Raw genomic sequence first — 22,636 nt, 5'->3', positions numbered from 1 at the left:
TGTTTTTGTGCCAGTACCATTCTGTTTTGATTACTGTAGCTTTGTAGTATAGTTTGAAGTCAGAGTGTGATTCCTCCCACTCTGTTCTTCTGTATCAAGATTATTTTGACTATTCTGGCTCTTTTGAATTTCCATACAAATTTAAACATCTTTTTTTCCAGTTCTGTGTAAAATGCCATTGGTAATTTGATAGGAATTGCATTGAATCTGTAAATTGGCTTGGGTAACATGGCCATTTTAACAATACTGATTCTTCCAGTCCAAGAACATGATATACCTTTCCATCTGTTTGTGTTGTCTTCATTTTCTTTCATCAGTGTCTTACAGTTTTCAGAGTACAAGTCTTTTACCTCCCTATGTATGTTTATTTCTAGGTATTTTATTCTTTTTGATGTAATGGTAAATGAGAATGTTTCCTTAATTTCATTTGCTGATACTTCATTGTTAGTGTCTAGAAATGCAAAAGATTTCTATATACTAATTTTCTGTCCTGCAACTTTACCAAATTCATTGATGAGCTCTAGTAGTTTTCTGGTAGCCTTATTAGAATTTTCTATGTATAGTATCTTGTCATCTGCAAACAGTGACAGTTTTACTTCTTTTCTAATTTGGATCACTTTTGTTTCCTTTTCTTCTCTATTGCTGTGGCTAAGACTTCCAAAACTATGTTGAATAAATGTGGCGAGAGTGGGCATCCTTGTCTTATTTCTGATCTTAGAGGAAATGCTTTCAGTTTTTCATCACTGAGTATGATGTAAACTGTGAATTTGTCATATATAGGCTTTATTATGTTGAAGTATGTTACCTCTTTGCCCACTTTCTGCCAAGTTTTTTATTATAATTGGATGTTGAATGTTACCAAAAGCTTTTTCTGCATCTATTGAGATGATCATATGGTTTTTATTCTTCAATTTGTTAATGTATCACACTGATTGATTTGCAGATATTGAAAAATCCTTGCATTCTTGGGATAAATCCCACTTGATCATGTTGTATGATCCTTTTAATATATTGTTGGAGTTGATTTGCTAGTATTTTATTGAGGATTTTTGCATCTGTGTTCATCAGTGGTATTGGCCTGCAATTTTTGTGTGTGTGTGATAACTTTGTCTGATTTTGGTATCAGGGTGATGGTGACCTCATAGAATGAGCTTGGAAGTGTTCCTTTCTCTGCAATTTTTGGAATCATCTCAGAAGGATTGGTGTTAACTCTTCTCTAAAATGTTTGGTAGAATTCACCTGTGAAAGCCACCTGGTTGTAGACTTTTGTTAGTTGGGAATTTTTTAATTACTGATTCAATTTCAGTACTAGTAATTGGTCTGTTCATATTTTCTATTTCTTCCTGGTTCAGTTTTGTAGATTGTGCCTTTCTACGAATTTGTCCATTTCTTCTAGGTTGTCCGTTTTACTGGCATATAGTTGCTCATAATAGTCTTTTATGGTCCTTTGTATTTCTGTGGTGTCAGTTGTAACTTCTTTTTTGTTTCTGATTTTATTGATTTAGGCCCTCTCTTTTTTTCTTGATGAGTCTGGCTAAAGGTTCATGAATTTTGTTTATCTTTTCAAAGAACCAGCTTTTAATTTCATTGATCTTTTCTGGTTTTTTTTTTTTTAAGCCCCTGTTTAATTTATTTCTGCTCTGATCTTTATGATTTCTTTCCTTCTACTAACTTTGGGTTTTGTTTGTTTTTCTTTCTCTGGTTGCTTTAGGCTTAAGGTTAGGTTGTTTTGAGATTTTTCTTATTTCCTGAGGTAAGCATGTATCACTATAAACTTCCCTCTTAGAGCTGCTTTTGCCAAGTCCCACAAGTTTTGGATCATTGTGTTTTCATTTTGGTTTGTCTCTAGGTATTTTTTTTTTTATTTCTTCAGTATCTATTGGTTGTTTAGTAGTATGTTTAGCCTCCATATGTTTGTATTTTTGGCGTTTTTTTCTTGTAGTTGAATCTTAATGTCATAGTGTGTGGTCAGAAAAGATACTTAATATGATTGCAGTTTTCTTAAGTTTACTGAGGCTTGTTTTGTGGCCCAGCATGTGATATATCCTGGAGAACGTTTCACGTGTACTTAAGAATAATGTGTTTTCTGCTGCTTTGGGATGGAATCATCCAGATAGAAAATCAGTAAGGAAATACAGGCCTTAAATGATACATCATACCAGATGGACTAGTTAGACTGTGTACTATTGAGTGCCTACTGGCACTACCCAGACCCTGTTCTAGGTAGTGAGGATACACGAGTGAATAAAACAAAGCTTCTACTTCATGGAGCCTTCTTTCTAGTGATAGAAGACAAGACAATAGACATATGAGTAATTAAACATGTCAGTTGGTAATAAGGACAGTAAGCATAGTGAGAAGAATACTGACCACCAAGAAGTGGCTGGCACTGCAAGGGCTGTACTGTATAGAGCATAGAATGTGGGGAGATAAGAACAAAAACAAAGAGAGGTCATTTAGGCAATTACAGTAATTTAGACACAAGATAGTGGTGGCTGAAAGCAGGGTAGTAGCTGTGGAAGAGATAGGCAGTAATCAAATTCCATTATATTTTTAAAGTCTAGTGAACCATATTTCTTACTGGATCAGATGTGGAATGTGAGAGAAAAAGGAGGAATCAATGACTCTAGGGGTTTTGGCTTGAGCAATTGGAAGGTTTGAGTAACTGTCAATGAGATGAAATAGATGATCAGAATTGATTTTAGGGAAATCAAGAATTTGGTTTTGAGCATGTTAGTTTTAAGTTGCCTACTAAATATCCAAGTTGGATAGGGAGGGGTTAGGGAAGATGTCTGAATTAAAAATTCAGGAATAGTCAGCATATTGACATTATTTAAAGCCAGGAGACTGGATGAGTATGTCCAAAGAGTGAATATGTAGTTACAGAAAAGAAGCTGACTGTGCAAACACTCCAGCATTCATGGGGCAATGAGATGGAGAGGAAGCAGCAGAGGAGACTAAACTGTGGCTAGTGGGGTAAGAGGAGACCAAGAAGAGTGATGTCCTGGAAGCCAAGTGAAGAAAGCATTTCAAGAAGGATAAACTTGGTCAGTGCTCCTGACTAATTGAATAATAGGCCCCAAACCTGAATTTGACTATTGGGATTAGCTAAAGGGAGATTTTTGGTGGTTGCGACAAGTAATTTCAGAATGGTGAATGTTAAAGCCTTATTTGAATTGAATCAAGGGAGACCAGGAGGAGAGTAAGTGGAAACAGTAATTTTAGACGGTTCTTTCAATGAGTTTTGCTGTTAAAGGGAACAGACATTGGGGTGGTAGCTAGAAAGAAATGGAGGCTAGAAAGAAATGGAGGGTTGATGGAAGGTTTTTTTTATATGGGAGATATTATTGCATTTTTATATGCTCATGAGAATAACCCTGTAGAGGTGGAAAAATTGGTATTGTAGGAAAAAGCACAATTACTGAATTGCTATTCTTGAGTGAGAGATTATATAGTATAGTATAAATGCAAAGGATTGGCCTTCAGAACAAGGTTAATTTATCAGAGTAAAAGGAGGGATGGCTGAGTGTATGGGTGCAGAGGCAGATAGATAGATAGGTATGGTGGGAGCATGTGGACATTGTCTTTTATCTTTATTGTCAGCTGAAAGTGGGGTCATATTAGAGGTTTGAGATGAGAGGAGAAGGTGGGAGATAATTATTTAGAGGAGCAAGAGAATAAGTGAGTTAGGGGAATGTAGTAAGATTGCTGGGTAGCACCCAAGGGGGGTGACTAGAATTTATGTGACGTCAATTTAAAGTGAAACCAGGCAGCATGATTATTGATTTCTCCAGCATTGTTCTGTTGCACAGACTTTGATATGGTGTAAACAGAATTTTGGATTTAACCAAGGTTTTGGGTTTTCCATAATGATGGAAAGAGAGTAGGCAAGGATAATAGGGTGTACATACGAGGTGATTATAATTGTGGACCATGAAATCTAGGCTGGGTAAGGAGCTGTAAAGGAAGATTATGAGAGGGAGTAAGAGACCGTATAGGAAGGTAGGATCAAATGGATCATGGGCTCTGATCGGGTTGAGTAATTGTAGAGTGAGAATCCTAAAGGAAGTGAGTGGAAATAGGAGGTGTTAGTCATAGATTAGATGATTAAATTGGGATTAGAGCAGAGGAGTAGTTATTGATAATGGCAAAGTCTAGGTTATGACCATAAGAGTGCTGTTTCCTGGTGAATAGCTGTAGAAAAATTTCACAACCTCTCTGAGCCTTACTTTTCTACTCTACAAAATGGGGATAATGCCTATTTTACAAAGTTGTCATGAGAATTAAATGATATGATAAATGTAAAATACATGATATAGTGCCTATCATGTGATAGGTTCTTAAAAGAATTTCCTTCCTTTCTTTTATAATTTTCAGCCTCATTTCCTGACCTGAGCAGAATAGCAAAATACCATAAATGCTTGATACTTTTCCTTATGCTTCAAAATTGTATATGTGAAGCCTAGTGAAATAAAATTTTTAAAAAATCACTCTATGACCCATTATTATCTTTCTTCAATTGGGATGAGAAATACCACTACTACTGGAACTATCACTATTATGTTAATAGAAGTATTTCTATTTCTTCTGCAATTCTGTGACTATTACTATTTATTCATTTCAAGAATCTCTGTGGTAAGGATTTTCATATCACTTGCATTTAATTGTTAAAATAGCCCTGTAAGCTACATGGTGCTGGTATTTTTTGCTATTTTTCCATTTGCCAATTGAAGAAATGGAAGTATGGTGAGGTGTGCTACATATGATTATATTGGTTAACTAGAACTTGAATCCAGGTCTTCTGACTGACAGTTAACTGAATTTTGTGCTTATCATGGTGTCTCATTGTTGAGTATATGTTTGCCTGCTATTTGTCTAATAATCTCTAAAGGTCTCTTTTTAAATTCTATAATGAAAGGATTTTCCCTTTTATTTTATAGTCCTCATAATTTATTCATACATCCATTCATTCACTTTCTTCATTCAACACATTCTTATTATAACCTTTCTAAATGTTAGACTGTGTCCTAGGCCCTGGGAATACAATAGTGAGAAAGACACCCCTGTCTTCATGAAATTTCCACTATAGTAAGAGGGACAGACATTAACTAACAATTATATAAAAATATTTACAATTGAAAGAAAAGTGCTAGAGCCGTGTGAACAAGTAACTGAGACGGCCTTGACTGAGTCTGTGCATTGACGTGGTGGTGATCATGAGATTTCCCTAAGGAAGTTACATTAAAGCTGAGATTTGAAGGATGATCAGCAATCAACTAGGTGAAGGAGTAAAAGGAAAGAGGGTGCTGCTGAAGGGGATAGCATGGATGAAGGGCTTCTTCCTTATTCCCCTCGTTCTGCTCTTCCTTCACTCCTTCCTTTGGATTAAAGTTCATAATGGTTGTTTCTCATTTTCATTATGATTTTAAAATGTATTTCAAGTATAAGTTAATAGTTACAAAGCGTGGTAGTGAATTTTTCTCTCAGTGCATTCTCTAAGAAAATAAATTATTTGGACCACTTAGAAGCTCTCCTGTGGTGAGTTTACATTCTAGATTTCATTGGTAGTCATGCAGTAAGGCCATTAATTTTGCTGTTCTTTTTTTCCCAGTCTTACTGAAAAACAATTGACATCACTGTATAAGTTTAAGGTGTATAGCATGATAGTTTGATTTACATATATTGTGAAATTACTGTCATAGTAGGTTTAGTTATTTATTATCTCATGTTTATTTTACTGTTCGTAAGTCCATCGCTGCTTTTATGCTGACAGTTTTTGCTGACACAACAGACTAGATCTTTTTTCCAAAGGGAAAGTAACATACCTCTGCTTAAATAAGTGAATATTTCCATCTAAACTGATACATTTGGTGAATTACACAAACTACTAATCCATTACACAAACTGGTCATTTCCTTGGTTGAAAAATACAGTTGCAAGTTTTTTTAGTTTCAAGTAGGCTGGAGACCCAGGCAATTTTTCTTTTTCTTGTTTTCCTGCTGTCATCTACTGACCCACAGCTGGCATTTTATGTAGCACATGGTTTCACACATTGCTATAGTAGGAAATCCACATGACACAAGAAGGAAAATCTTAGGGAGATGACTATTATAATCTTCAGGGCAAATATCTCTTTTTAAAAACAAAATACCATTCATTGTTGTGATAAGTTATAAAATATGTTTATAACTATTATAAGAGCATATTAGAACTGACTCAGGCATTTAGCAAAACAGAAAAGAAGGTTTGAAAAGGAAGTTGGCTACAGAAAGTAAAGGATAAATCATTCTTTGACTTTGCTGAAAGATTGCTAAGAGCACATTTATCAAGCAAAGGTGATGGGACTTGCTTGGAATGACTCCAAGTCACAGTTTGATGCTGGGTAAGCATTATTACAACAACAGAGAAACAGATGTAGAGTATTGATGCTGTAGACTTCTTTTGTCTGACAAATAGATTTCGCAAGCACATTAACAATTGTTCTTGACTTATTTTTTCAGCCACATCAGTTTATGTAACAGAGCAAAATTATATAGTTGAAAGAAAATATACTTTAGAGATACCCAACCTTCATCTGTATCTCAGTACTACCACATTCTTGTGTGATCTAGAGTGATTCTCTAAATCTCTCTGAGCCTCAGTCACCTCATCTGTAAAATAAGGGAAATACTTTAATGAAATAATGAAATTTGATATTCATAACGATGATCCTGAAAAAGTGAAAGACCCGGACAGTCTGAATTATTCACCAATCTTTATAGTGTTAGCTTTGTCTAAAATTGTAATTCTTGTATCACTTTAGTCCAGTATCAAGAATAGCTGATGAGTCAAAACAGTCCACTGCCAAGCTATAGAGGAATAGAGTGTATGCCATGTTTCTACTTGTTAAAAATTACTACCTATGAATCAATATAAATACACTTTTAATTATAAAGAAAACATTCGTTCTGCTTGTCAGTACTAACCAGTGAGCATAAGGTTAGGCAACTTTGTCTTCCTTTTCTCTGTCTAATACTTTCTGTCCCTCTTTGAATTTAGGAGCATGTATCCTGTTTGGAAATCTTTTCTCGAGGGAACAATGCAGGTAGCCCAGTCTCGGATCAATATATGTGAAAACTATAAAAACTTCATTTCTGAGCCTGCAAGGACAGTGAGAAGCTTAAAAGAACAGCAACTAAAAAGGGTATTGTTTCTATTTGTTCTTTTCCTGTATGCATTTTTATATCTCACTACTACATTTATAATATGCAAAATTATGTAAAATTGCATTTAACAGTTAAAATTTTTCTTTATGGTCTAAATGTTTGTGATTTCCACATGGGTTTTCTTATTTCAGCATGTTACTAGAACTTTCTGATTTCCACACGTTCCCTCTAACTACTATATGTTATTAACTGACAAAGGTGAGTGTAGTTTGAATCTGTGGACATTCTGAAAGCTCAGTAAACACATTTTACAAATGCCAGTTTTCAGCTTAACTCAAGTAAATAGATCTACTTAGCTTCGTAATATTGGTATAGTTTGGTGTATGTTAAAATAGTTACAATATTACTAATCCTACTAAGTCTTGAGAAAATTTGTCTTAGTTTCAACTTGACCCATTTTGCATAATATTAAAGGAAGTTGACACATTTTGATCATATATAGCAAACTTATTGCCAAAAATGGTGTACTCTAAAGTTTAATTATATAGGTTACGTAAGATAAAAGTTTTTAAATAGATCTTTCTTTGATTTTACAGAATTTTTTAAATTCATAGAAAAAATCATATTAAATGTGATTTTTATGAAAAGCTTGCTGTTGAAAGTAAGTGATTGAATTGTATCCTTTTTGGAAGTAGTTACAAAAATAGAGATTATCATGATGCCTAATAAATAATTAAATTTTTCTTATGGAAGCATTAATACTTTAGAAAATATTAAAGTAATTATTTAAGGAAATATTTCACAAGCCATCCAAACAAATATCAAATATTTTGATTCTAATTGTCATTTGGATTTTCACTACATTTTTATAAACAAAAACTAAAAAAACTAATCTTTCTTGTTTGCCAAAGATAATTTTAGTAGCATGAAATCAATATGTTAAATCTGTATTGTGTGTACGTAAAATTTTAATCTCTATTGAGCATTCATGTAATATTCGTGGGTTTTAACATATTTATATAAGAATGCCTTTGTTTTATCTTTGCTCAAAATTACCTCTTTCACAACAAACATGGTGAATAAGCTACATGACCACTGACCAAACAATGCTTTCCAGTTGGAAGAAAATATGTTGTCTGTGTGTATGTATGTGTGTGTATATCTATCCATGCATGCAGAGAAAGGGTGGGAGATGGGGTAGTGAATTAATACTAGTGTAACTTCCTAGATGGGAGGAAAAACGATGTTTCAGATAGCCAGTGCATTCACTAAATCTAATTGAATTATTGGAAAATTCTACCTTTCTCAATATCAGAATATTTTGAAAGAAGTAGCTATTTGTATTCTTCTCAGCCTGAAATTAACCGACATTCTTGGGCAACGAATGTTTGGTGAGATTTGACAAGTGCTCATATTTGTAAATTAACTTGCTTTATATTATAGCTGATAATAATGATGTTTATGTTTTATCTAAGCAGTCGTTAAGTACTAAGAACATATTGAGTGTACCTGTCAGGACTCTGAAAGTATAGATGACAGAAACTTACTCTAAACTGGCTTAAGCCAAGAAGGAGGTGTATTAGCTTATATAACTAGAAATTTCTGCATAGATGGAACCCAAGCAGAGATGGATCCAGGTGCTCAAATGGTATTAGAATTCAGTCTTTATTCCCATCCATTAGCTCTGCTTTCCCCAATGGCTTCAGTCTTTAGCAGCTCTCTCCACGTGATGGCCCCCAAAGTGCCAGATTTATAAATCTTACCGCTAGCAATCCCACATTTTCCACTTTGCCAAAAGTCCAACAAAACTAACAAATTGGGGCTCATTGGCTTATCTTGGGTTGTAGAGGTTACAGTCCTCATGTAAACCACATGGACTAAAAAATGGGGAAAGATGATTCTCCAAAGGAAAGTTGAGGTAAGTTCCCAAAGGAGCAAGCAGAAGCAACACATAGCACAACAATTGGCTTCTATAATTGTATTTCCCAAACTTTATAACAAATTGACTCCACATAGGATCAGAAGTCATCTGTACTTGTTCCTTTGCTTTTCCAATTCTTCCTCCCACTTTTTTTTTTTTTTTTGCCTCTTTTGGATTAATCTTGTGTTTTTTTTCTTTTCTTCTTTTTTATTTTAGGGTAATAAGAACACTTAACATGAGATCTATACTCAATAGACTTTTTAAGTGTGCACTATAGTATTGTTATCTATAGGCAGAATGTTGTACAGCGATCTCTAGAACTTTTACTCATTTTGTACAGCTGAAATTTTGTACATGTTGATTTGCAACTCCCTCTTTCCTCTTTTTACATTCCCTGTGAACCACAATTCTGTTCTTTGCTTCCATGAGTTTGACTGTAAATGTAAATGGCATCATGTAATACTTGTCCTTCTGTGACTGGCTTATTTCCCTAAGTATAGTGTCCTCTGCTTCATCCATGTTATTGCATATTGCATATCCTTTTTAAGGCTGAATAATATTCCATCGTGTGTATGTACCACATTTTTTAATACATTCATGCATTGATCCACATTCTGGTTGTTCCCACATTTTGACTTTTGTGAATAATACTGCTTTGAACATGGGAGTGCTAAAACCACTTCAAGATCCTGATTTCACTTCTTTTGTATAAATACCTAGAAGTGGAATTGCTGGATCATATGGTACTTCTATTTTTAATTCTTTGAGAAACCACTATATTGTTTTCCATGACAGCTGCACCATTTTGCATTCCCACCAACAGTGCACAAGTATTCTAGTTTCCCCAAAACTTTGCCAATGCTTGTTGTCATTTGTTTTTTTGGTAATAACCATCCTAACAGATGTGAAGTAACAGCTCAGTGTGGTTGTTGATTTGCAATTTCCCTGATGATTAGTGACATTGAGCAATCTTATACTTTTTATTATCAGCTTTTTCCACTGTTAGTTTTCTAATTTTAAAATCTTGTTATTCTTTTAGTTAATTACCTTAGACATTCCAGTGTGCCTCCCTAACTTATTACAGTTTACCTTGAATTGGTACTGTTACTTCTCTTCAGACTTTACTCTAAATTAGCTTATGAAAGTCTACTGTGAATTAGTGTTTTACCACCTTATGAACAATATAAAAATGTCTTAATAGTGTAATCCATTTATACCCCCATTATGGCTTTTGTGCTGTTAGAACTTTTGACTCTGTGTATTTTGCACTTCTTTTCAATTTTCTGTATTAATACCCTTTTTTCTCTCTGTAGATCAGTCTAGTGTACTCTGTACTTCTCTGTGCTTTAGCGATATCTTGAGGCTGATTAATACTCTGTTCTGCTATTTTTTAAAATTTTATTTGTTTTTTAAATTTTATTTTATTGAAGTAGAATTGATTTATAATATTGTGTTAGTTTCAGGGGTACAGCAAAGTAATTTAGTTATTTATATATTTTTAGATTATTTTCATTATAAGGTATTATAAGATATTGAATATAGTTACCTGTGCTATACAGTAAATCCTTGTGGCTTATCTATTTTATGTATAGTAATTTGTATCTGTTAATCCCATACTTATAATTTATCCCTCCTCCCATCCCTTTCCCCTTTATTAACATAAATTTGTTTTCTATGTCTGTGAGTCTGTTCCTATTTTGTATATAGATTTATTTATATTATTTTTTCAGATTCTACATATAAGTGATAGCATATAATATCTGTCTTTCTCTATCTGACTTATTTCACTTAGTATGATATTCTCTAGGTCCATCCATGTTGCTGCAAATGGCAATATTTCATTATTTTTTATGGCTGAGTAGTATTCCATTGTATATATACCAGATCTTCTTAAATGAAATCATCTGTTGTTGGGCATTTGGGTTATTTCCATGTCTTGGCTATTGTAAATAGTACTACAGTGCTGTTCTGCTATTTCTAATCTGCTTTTAAAACTTATCTTTTGGAATCTTAGTGTAATTTTCAGTTGTAGAATTTTTATTTGATTTTTTAAAAATACAGTCCACGCTTCTGGTGCAACTCTCCATGGTTTGTCTTTATCCTCTTAAATATGTTGCTTCTAGTCTCTGTTTTATAATTCCACTATCTGAACCACTGTTCACCTCTTTTTATTGTTTACTGGGGTATTTTGTTTCTTTTGTTTTGGTTATTTGAGACTACTGTTTTAGTAGGCATCACAGTGCTGGACATTGTGGTGAAAAATTGTAGAGGCTCTGGAAGATGTTTTCTATTTCCAAAGAGAGTTAAGTTTTCTGACAGGTAGACAGAATCCTATCAGATCTCCTTGATTCTATTAGGGTCTGGTTTTAGGCTTTTTAGGGCTGATCTGTTTCACTTTTGTCCCTATTCCTGGGATCTTAACTGAAAGTATGGGGTGCTTACCAAAGCCTTTCTGCTCTGACAAGACTTAGACTCCAGCCTTTGTCTTCTCAACATCCTGTAGCTGCTCTGATCCTCTGTTAACTGTTCAGCTCATTAGCCTTTCAGTTACTGTTCTTTCCTGAATTTCTTGGAGTTTCACCCCATACATGCCATTTAGAAGTCAATTGATGACTTAGGGGGAAATTGCATACAGATTTTTGGGCTTACTTCTCTGTAGTACCCTTCTTTCAAGATCTAGCCTTTCAAGTTCCTACTCTTTCAGCATCCTCAAACTCCAACCTCTGTTTCCACAGTCTAGTGAAAAAAACCACTTTCTGTTTATATCCTACTTCTTTGTGCCATGATTCAACACCTGCCCAAAGGAAAAAGGCAAATTGATTGTAGAGCTTACCTATCTGTGCTTCTCTTCTCCCAGATATAACAGTCCCTTGAGTCCAGTGTGTATTGCTGTTCTTTACTTTCATTTTTATTCCTGTCTTCAAGTCATTAGCAAGCCTATCTATCCTAATATCAGTATCATACTCAGGGATCATACTTTTAATTTCTTCACTAGGATCCTAAATTATAATATTCAAATTTACCATCATTTTGTGTGTGTCCTTAGCCCTAATGTAAACTTACACACTCATTTCTCTGTCTGCTCTGTGCTGATAACTCTTATGAAAGAACTAGGCGTATATCACATCAAAACTTTTCTTAACATAGATATTATTAAGCTTCTTATTAAGTATATAATTTGGTCCACCTCAGAAAATTGGATTCCTACAGAAAAAAAAATTATTTTAAAAGTTAGAAAGGAAATCCTAGGTAATCTAGTCCCCTGCAAATTAAATTTGATGGCTTTTTATTTAATAAATATTTTTGATATTTTTCTATGTGCAGGCATTTTCTTTTGAGGAAGAACCCAAATTACTCTCACTTGAAATAGTTTACTTGGGTGATGGAAAACATTTGATTATGGTTTTACTGAGTGCTAGGGAAGAAAGGGTCACAAAAGATCTCTTCACTGTGCTCACAGGTTGTCTATAATGGTGTTTGATAAACAGTATCTTAGAAAATTATGTAAAGGGGAAAAGCAAGTAGAAATAGAATCAACCAAAGTTTTCTAATGAGAATTTTTTTTAGAAGTCCTTTAAAAAATAGAAATTATAAAATCCAGATGATATTGTGGCACATATAGAAAGTAATTTAATTAATAACCTTTTATAGATGAAAATGAAGTAAGTAATCTCTGTAAGATGTTTTGTTACCCAAGACTAAGGAGAGATGTCTTGTGCTTCAGAGGGTAGAGATATAATATGTGCTTATGTACAGGTACCCGCGGTGTTGACTGTGTGGATATACTGAGATCCTATCCACATGGTTTGTAATCCTCAGGAAAACCTTTGACCTAATATGTTTTGTTTCCTCTCAAAATATTCAAATTAGCAGACCCTTTCAGTGCTTATATATCACCATGGTTAGTTTTTCTGAGGCCAAGTTTCATTGTTTCCAGTGAACATTTTGGATATAGATACCCTACACCTGATTCCTCTTTTAAATAATCTGTCCCATTTCCCCATTAAACCCAGTCATGTTTTTCAGACTTCATCCCAGTTCCTGGTTCTTAATATATAATTGTAGCCGTGGAGCATTCTCTTAGCTCTTTACACATGCAAACATGGCATTACTGAGATATTTAGCACTTCTCTATAGGCATGTCAGGCTGTCACGGTATTATTCATTAAACAAGAGATTTGTGTATGGGAAGGACTATTAAAAATTAAGGAGAAAGAAGAAGGATTTTTCTGTAAGATAAAAGCATATTATTTTAGTATGTCTAAATAATGAAATACTATTCAGCCAGAAAAAGGTGTGAAGAATTAATATGTGATACAACATACATGAACCCTGAAAACATTATGCTAGGTGAAAAAAGTGAAACATATAAGACCTCATATTAGATGATTCCATTTAAACACAATGTCCAGAATAGGAAATTCATGGAGACAGAAAGTAGATTAGTGGTTGCTAGGGTCTAGGGGTAGGTAGAAATGAGAGTGACTGCTAATGGGTCTGGGGTTTCTTTTTAGGGTAATGAAAATATTCTGGAATGAGATAGTGGTAATGGTTGTATAACCTTGTGAATATACTAAAAACCACTGAATTGTGCACTTTAAAAAGCGCACAGTTTCATGGTATGTGAGTTATATGTCATTTTATTAAAGTTTACTATTTTAAGGTAAAGTATCTCTATGTGAAACCTTAACACAGTTATCATAAAACTAAGGTACATACTGTAATGGGTTACATGGTAAATAATATCATCACTTTCTCACTTTGGGTAAGCTATTTAACCTTTTAAAGTCTGTTTCTTCATCTTAAAATGGTACTGATGTGAATACTTTTATCACAGAGTTGTTTCGAGAACTAAATGTGATAATACCTATGAAGTGCTAAACATAGTGCATTGTACTTGTGCAATGCCCATAGAGAGTCTTAAATGTAACTAAACGTTCAAAGACCAGACCTGGCATGAGGTATACCTAGAAGGACATTAGGACAGGGAACACAGTTAACCCACAGGGCGGCATCCAGCCTTAGTAGAATTAGCTCTCCCACCAGTGTATGCTTCAGTATACATAGCTAATCGGAGTTACTCTGTTTAGTCCCCAGTTGACAGATCTGGGATGAGGGAATAAGACTTACATGTGCAGGGATAGCCACAGGCCCTAAAGAAGATAAAAATCTTTTATTGCAATTCTATAGACAGAGCTTCCAAGGTCCCTGTGAGGGGCATGTCCAGATACATATGAATCACGATACTCACAGAAGCCCAAAGCCAAGACTTCTCCATCAGATGCTTATAGCTCATTTGTAGTTTCTCCCAAGTTGATGCAATTTACCTATCAGATAAAGTCATATTTATTAATAGTATTGCCAAATAACACAGTTGAGATTGTGTCCCCACCAGGTTTCTATTGAAACACAGACCATTTTCACTGTTGCTCTTCTTATGCCTTAGATTAATGTTAGTTATCAGGAGCACTTAGAGGTTATTTCTAAAAGCAAAGTTGTTAAGCAAATGGTAGCACTATTCGATGCATTACTTGAGATGGGAGTACCAGCTGTTCACTGGATTTCAGTTTGCAATTTGAAGGATGCCAAAAGTGCTGATTCTTCTCCTGGGTTTCCATCCTGAGGGCATAGCACATAGTCCTTAGGACAAACTCTTGTCTGTAAGCCTGAAGACTAAAATCATAATAATTGCACTTTGTATTTTACAGTGTGTGGACCAGTTGACAAAGATCCAAACTGAATTACAAGAGACAGTGAAAGATTTAGCTAAAGGCAAGAAGAAGTACTTTGAGACTGAACAGATGGCTCATGCAGTACGAGAGAAAGCTGACATCGAGGCAAAGTATGTGTTTTAGCGTTTCTGAAAAAGTGATTATGCAAATAAATGTTATTTTTGTCCATACTTTGTTTTCTGTTAATACAGGGCATAGACTTATTCTTAGGCTATGTTGGTTTCATCTATAAATGACCTATAAATGTTATATACTTTAGATCAAATTTTTCTTTTATTTTGGCCAATTTTATTTAAATTAATATAAGCAAAATGGGAATATTTGATCAGTCAGTTTTCACATTAAATTGAATTTTGAAAAGGAAAGAAGACAAACATTGTATTGGAAGCTTAGTAAAAGTCTAGTTAAAGTTGCTATGGTGTCTGAATATCAGTTTTAGAGCCTCATTTTTCTCACGCTAGACTAAATCAATTGTAGTTAAAAATCCCTGATCCTCAGTATACCATTGAAGGGTCATGGACACATCAAGTGAACAAGAGCACTGACCTCAATATAGAAACTCTTCCCCAGAATTTTTCTAGTGTGAAATCCTAACACATATACTTTTTATGTATGCTTTAGCAACTGTGTGTAAATTTTACTTTCAATATATGTGAATAACAAGTTCTTTATTTTGAGAATAATTAGATAAAGAAGGAGCTGGCAATTGATAACAGAAAGAAACACAAATCTAGCAGTAAAGATTTTTGTAGTAACGACTTGAGGAAAGATTAAAATTTTTCTGAGAAAAAAATGAACCTGTGTTAGAATGGGACTCTGAAGATAATCTGTGAGGAAAGATGAGACTTCTGATTGCTGAGCTCACGGATGGAAAATGTAGGAGTTTGAGCCCCTAGTCATGAAATCAGAAAGGCAGTGAACACTTATACAGACTAGGAAGGAGTAGGGGGTATCTTCCTAATATGTTTTTTTATCTGCAGGAAATTAAGCAATCTCGTAAGTATCTTGTGAAAATTTAGGGGCTCCTGAAAAGTTTATTTAGTACCAAGAGATGTTAAATGAATACTCATAAAGTGCTTAATGTCACTGGGAAACATATTTAATATTTCCCTGGCTTAGTTTATTGTCTTTATCATTGTATTTTTATAAGCATACAAATATTTCCTATACTTTTATAAAGTCGCTGAACCCATCTTCCCAGTAAGACCTGAAGTTTTTAAGAGTAGGTGTTCTCCATTAGATATATCCTGTCATGGTGGTTTTTAAGAACTTGTTTTTCTAAAACTCTCAGGGATTCTAGAACAGAGAATCGATAGATTTGTAGAGCATATATGAATACCTACTTTAGCCAAGGCCCACAGGGTGAAAATGAGGACAGTTGTGGGGCTGTTCCTGAGAAGTGTGGATTTGACAGGGTCTAATTCACAGATGCTGCTTTCTAATATGGCCCAAAGTCAAAGAGGCTATAGCAAATTAGGCATTTTATTTCAATGTGTAACTTTTCTGGAAAATTAATTCTACAGCAGAGTAAGAAATGCTTCTTGATCTTCACTCACTGGTTATTGAGTGATTATATTGGGTCCTATGGATATAGAAATGAATAAGATAAGCTTTACCCTCAAGAAGTTTAAAGCCACCCAGGGCAGAACTAGAACAAATCATAATAAAATTTATATGGAACCGTCAAAGACCTAGAAATGCCAAAGCATTACTGAAGAGAAAGAAAGAGGCTGGAGGAATAACTCTCCCAGACTTCAGACAATACTATAGAGCTACAGTCATCAAGACAGCATGGTATTGGTACCAAAACAGACATATAGGCCAATGGAACAGAATAGAGAGCCCAGAAATGAACCCACAAACTTTTGGTCAACTAATCTTCAACAAAGGAGGCAAGAATATACAATGGAATAAAGACAGTCCCTTCAGCAAATGGTGTTGGGAAAACTGGGCAGCAGCATGTAAAGCAATGAAGCTAGAACACTCCCTTACACCATACACAAAAATAAACTCAAAATGGATCAAAGACTTAAACATAAGACAAGATACAGTAAACCTCCTAGAAGAAAATATAGGCAAAACATTATCTGACATACATCTCAAAAATGTTCTCTTAGAGTAGTCTACTCAAGCAAAAGAAATAAAAGCAAGAATAAACAACTGGGACCAAATGAAACTTACAAGCTTCTGCACAGCAAAAGAAACCATAAGTAAAACGAAAAGACAACCTACGGAATGGGAGAAAATTTTTGCAAATGAAACCAACAAAGTCTTGATCTCCAGAATATATAAGCAGCTCATAATGACTTAATAAGAAGCAAACAACCCAATCCAAAAATGGGCAAAAGACCTAAACAAGCAGTTCTCCAAGGAAGACATACAAATGATCAATAGGCACATGAAAAAATGCTCAATATCACTAATTATCAGAGAAATGCAAATCAAAACTACAATGAGGTATCACCTCACACCAGTCAGAATGGCCATCATTCAAAAATCCACAAATGACAAATGCTGGAGAGGCTGTGGAGAAGAGGGAACCCATCTACACTGCTGGTGGGAATGCAGTTTGGTGCAGCCACTGTGGAAAACAGTATGGAGATTCCTCAAAATACTAGGAATAGACTTACCATATGACCCAGGAATCCCACTCCTGGGCATATATCCAGAAGGAACCCTACTTCAGAATGACACCTGCACCCCAATGTTTATAGCAGCATTATTTACAATAGTCAAGACATGGAAACAGCCTAAATGTCCATCAACAGATGACTGGATAAAAAAGAAGTGGTATATTTATACAGTGGAATACTACTCAGCCATAAAAACCGACAACATAACACCATTTGCAGCAACATGGATGCTCCTGGAGAATGTCATTCTAAGTGAAGTAAGCCAGAAAGAGAAAGAAAAATACCATATGAGATCACTCATATGTGGAATCTAAAAAAAACCCAACCAAACAAACAAAGCATAAATACAAAACAGAAATAGACTCATAGACAAAGAATACAAATTTGTGGTTGCCAAGGGGGCGGAGGGTGGGAAGGGATAGATAGGATTTCAAAATTGTAGAATAAACAAGATTATACTGTATAGCACAAGGAAATATACACAAGATCTTATGGTAGCTCGCAGAGAAAAAAATGTGATAATGAATATACATATGTTCATGTATAATTGAAAAATTGTGCTCTACACTGGGATTTGACACAACAGGGTAAAGTGGTTATAAATCAATTAAAATTGTTTAAAAAAAAGAAGTTTAAAGCCTAGAATTAAAGACAAATGTATTTTAAAATAAATTTATGATTTGTTTATTCACAGTAAATGCAAAGATATTAATTGCCTAAAGTCACTCGTCTACTAATTAATTAATTTTAGTGATTGTTTGGAAACACTGTTGTGGGAGCATAGAAAGAAGAGAGAGATTAATTTTGCCTAAAGGAAAAGAAAGCCTTTATAGAAGAAGTGATATTTACAGTCTTGAAGAATGATTTTTCTAAGTAGAGATGAGAAGGAGTCAGGAAGGGGAAGTGAAAACTGGACTACATATAGTTTTGAAAGATGATTTGACAGAGATGTATACATTAGGAGAGAGCATAGAAGGAAGGGAACATACAGTTTGAAGGGAAGAATGAGTTCCATTTTGGATATGTAGTTCTAAAGAACTTTGGGGACCTTTTGGTGAATAATAGTTGGTAGGGGGTTATTTTTCTGACTCTCAGATGAGAATTTGGGCCTGAAGATCTTGCTTGGGGGTGAGTTGCCTATAAGATAGTGGTTAAAGGGATGAAATCATATATAAAATGAGATGAGAAGTTGAGTTTGAAACCCTAAGGAACATTAACATCTGGAAGGTAGATGGGGAATAGGAGTGTACAGTATAGTTCATTGTTTGTATATATTTTATTTGTATAGATCATAATCTTTGAGGACAGAAACTGTATTGTCTTATCTATTACTCGTACCTTCTTCAGTACCATACAAGGATTATGTGAGGATTAGCAAATGGAGCAGAGCCAGAAATTTAAATCCTTATTTTGGGAAATCCAGATGCAACTCAGACTATTTAGATAATGACTACAAAGAAAGGAGAAATGAGAATACTCCATAGTTTTTCTTAACCCTGACAGGCTCTCTCAAGTTTTAAAAGCCTTTGCTTTTCTAGATCAAAATGAGTATAGGAATCTGATTAATAAAAACAAACAAAAACCCCATCAAAAAATATGGCAAGGTAGAAAATAACGGGAATATCTTAGACTCAGCTTTTTTTTTCCTGAGCAGTGAGGAAGTAGTTGGGATACATATTTGTACATCCCTGAGTCTTTATGTCTCATTAGAAAGATGAGAGGTTGCTTTTCCTATCCTCCACACACTTGCTCTGCAGAGACTGGCTCGCTCTGTCTTCCAATCCCAGATGGTCTGCAGATTTACTTCGTATTATGGCATAGCTTCCAGCACATATGTTGACTTCTCTCATGGCAATCGCCATGACACTGCAGTCAAGACAAACACTTTAGCTTTAAAAAAAACCACTGATCGTGAAGTGTTGGTTGTTCCTTAGCATTTGTCTCTTGACTTTCTCCTTATCTCTAGTTGCTTGAGTAAAACCAATGTATTTTTATTACTGGTTATTAGATTATGGTTCCTCTCCCAAACTGAGAGAGATTGAGGGAAATAAGGACACCAGAATGAGAAATAGTTAAATAGAACAAAATCATATAGGGCAGAGAGACCAATGGCTTTCTCACTATGTTCAGAATACTGTGTTAAGGGTGGAGGGAGCACAAAGGCAGACACTCAAACAAGAAGAACTTTTAATAGAAAAAATAATGGAATTAAGGACTTTGTGGAGTCTAGTCAGTGTCATGCTGTAGATTGCATTCCTGGTATTGTTACAGCCTGTTGCACATGGCCCTTAAAGCCTGCTGATCTTTGTCTCCGTAGGTTGGTTATCCATGGGCTTCTTTAAGCTTCCTTGCAGGAACGAAAGTTTGTTACTGGGAATAGCCTATGATTTGATGGCTCTTGTTTATTAGGAGATACCAACATATTAGATTTGTCAAATTGTATTTTTGTCATTCAGGATATTTCTATTTTATTAATCCCACTGTTCTCTGTTTCACCATTATATTCTTCCCATAGTAAAATAAAGGAAAACAATCATTGCTTTTGGTTTTCCATTTATTTAGTTCTCATTTAGAATAGTGTTGTGGGAAAAGGCCACTTTTTAAACATTTTAGTAATTATAATACTTAATCATTTTATTATGATATAACTTGATAATTTTATAAACATACTTTTCTATTTTTATTTTAGATCTAAACTTAGTCTTTTTCAATCAAGAATCAGTTTACAGAAGGCAAGTGTAAAGGTGAGTTTTTGAAAACTGTATTTCATAATTGAGAAACCTTAGCTCATAAAAAAGGAGTTGGGCCTTTTGAGGGTACAGTTCAATTATTTCCATCTAATTTAGAGAAGCATTTTAAAGTCATTAGGGAAGAAGGGGTAGGGTGTAGCTCAGTGGTAGAGTGCATGCCTAGCGTGCACGAGGTCCTGGGTTCAATCCCCAGTCCCTCCATTAAGAAAAATGAAATAAATAACTAAAACCTAATTCCCCCCCCCCACCCCAAATTAAAGTCATTAGGGAAGAACGTTTTGTCCCAGTTCATGGGGGTTTTTCACCTAGGTGTCAGCTGTTGGTTACTGTCTGCTTCTCAAGATTGCTTTAGAGATAAGTTTCTATACCTAGCCTGCTTAGGTAACCTGCTCTCTTTAACAATTCATCCAAGAGACTTTAAACAGTTCATTGGCTTTAGAAGGCTCTACAAAATCCATTCATTCATATTTATTCCTCTGAGCAGATATTCTAGGCCAGATGCAACTGAATTTTTCCTATGGAATCCTCAAGCTGTAGAATACCTGATGAATAAGCTTAATGACCTGTCTTTGGCTGCCAGGCTCCCAACTAAGATGCATTTCTTTTGGCATATTAGAGGTTTTAGTTTTCTTAAAAACTATTTTCTGACTCCAACAGATTTACCTAAGACTTTGAAGATAAGGGAGTTACTTGAGAACCTCTATTTTCCCATCAGAATAAAATGAGCAAAATATTTTGAAGTTCTCTCAAAAGCTTTGGAAATATGTTAAGTATAAATAACAAATATTTGAAAATACTCTTACCATGTGAAACAGTTCTGGTCACTATTTATTTAATTCTTCGATAGTGTTGAATTTTTATATGCATATAAATGTTTCTCCATATGGTCATCTTTATTCTTGTTGGGAAGCCAACTAAGAGTGATATCTTCATATGTTTTTCAGTGTAGTATCAGTTTGCATTGACTTTTTTCCCCTTCTTACTATGTTTTAGTTAAAAGCCCGGAGATCTGAGTGTAATTCCAAAGCTACCCACGCAAGAAATGATTATCTTCTTACATTAGCAGCAGCAAATGCACACCAGGATCGCTACTATCAAACAGATTTAGTTAACATTATGAAGGTAATACAGCCTTAATATCAGTGGTAATTTTATATCATTAAAGAGAAAACAACTCATGGGTTGAGTGTTGGGTGTATGGGATTGAGTCTGTGGAATAGCAGCCACACTACTTTGCATTTTGTTGGAATATACTTGGTATTGTTTAGGTAACCTCTGTTTCATGTAATTCTGAATTTTAGTATAAGAAAATGTTTAAAGCCAAACCACAGTAAAAGATTCTATTATTCCCTATTAGTAGAAGATATTTACTGTATAGTGATTATTAATGTATGATTATTTTTAAAAGCTTATATTCTTAAAATTTTATCATATTATCTTTAATTGATAAGTAAACTTGTACATTAATATTTTATGATTTTGAGGTGCCTGTGGGTAAAAGAAGAGAAAATATAATTAGTAGTTATATGAATATATCTCTACCCTGGGTATCGCTGTAAAATGTAGGTAGATTGCGTTATAGTTCTTGTATGCCCAAACTTGATCTTGGTCTACCCTTGTTTATACACCTATAGATATCTTTAACTTTCACTCAAGTAAAGGAGAAGGGGTGAAAGGAAAGAAAACCTTTTTAACCTGCTGCCAGGTTTCTCCTCATTGCTGGTAGACAAGTTCTGCTTTGAAGTGAATCTCATTTTCTGTGGTCTCAAGGACCCAAACATTTGGTTATTCTATCTCCTTTATTTTCAACCCATCCCTCTCAAATGTATTGTTCTTAATGACTGTCAAACACATTGCTTTCACTGAATTGCTTGTTTGCAAATCAGCGATGTTGAGAATAGGGGTGCAGCAGGAGTGGACACTTTTTTTCTATAGTGGCTCTGGGAAAGAGATAGACTTTCCAGAAACTTCAGGTTCTTTCCTTACAGTAAAGACAGAACATTTTCAAACCTTTAAGGAAAAACTGAGGTATGGAGAGAGTAAAACTGAACTAAGAAGTATCCTGCTGAAAAACCTTTTATTTCCGTTCTGTTTACTATCTGAAATCCCCTTTTCCTGGCTTCTATCCTTTTCTGACTTCTGCTAGAATACATGGTGGTGAGAGAGCCAAGGGATTGTTTTGACATCCCAGACGAGAACTCTGCATTACATTTTTCCATAAAATGTTGGCCCTAGAGGTTTAGGCACTTCAGTATCTTATTAGGTGTTACATAGTGCTTCAGACTTACAAGGACCAACTGGAGACTTGGCCTCTTATAATAACATAGTTTCTTCAGGGAAGTACACATACTCAGTTTTGAAGAACTTGTTTATTAAAGAAGATTTTTAGTATAGCTTCCATTTAAGTTTGTAATTTCCCATATACTGTCACTATTAAATCAAAGCTGTTAACTGT

At 34.7% G+C, this 22,636-nt stretch overlaps 1 protein-coding gene across 2 annotated transcripts in view; it reads left to right on the top strand.

Moving 5' to 3' along the window:
- Window positions 1–22,636, top strand: part of FCHSD2 (FCH and double SH3 domains 2) — a 194,331-nt gene that overhangs the window by 67,223 nt on the left and 104,472 nt on the right. For both annotated transcript variants that reach the window (XM_010989217.3, XM_064492675.1), the window contains 4 exons: window positions 7,039–7,183; window positions 14,775–14,908; window positions 20,121–20,175; window positions 21,175–21,303. In XM_010989217.3, the coding sequence (XP_010987519.1) occupies window positions 7,039–7,183; window positions 14,775–14,908; window positions 20,121–20,175; window positions 21,175–21,303 (463 nt within the window). The remainder of the gene's footprint in view (window positions 1–7,038; window positions 7,184–14,774; window positions 14,909–20,120; window positions 20,176–21,174; window positions 21,304–22,636) is intronic.

Source organism: Camelus dromedarius, chromosome 12 (assembly GCF_036321535.1).
Source record: "Camelus dromedarius isolate mCamDro1 chromosome 12, mCamDro1.pat, whole genome shotgun sequence".
In the NCBI taxonomy this organism is placed as follows: Eukaryota; Metazoa; Chordata; class Mammalia; order Artiodactyla; family Camelidae; genus Camelus; species Camelus dromedarius.
The sequence above is the reverse complement of the archived record's forward strand: the minus strand, read 5'-3'. Positions and strand labels throughout refer to the sequence as shown.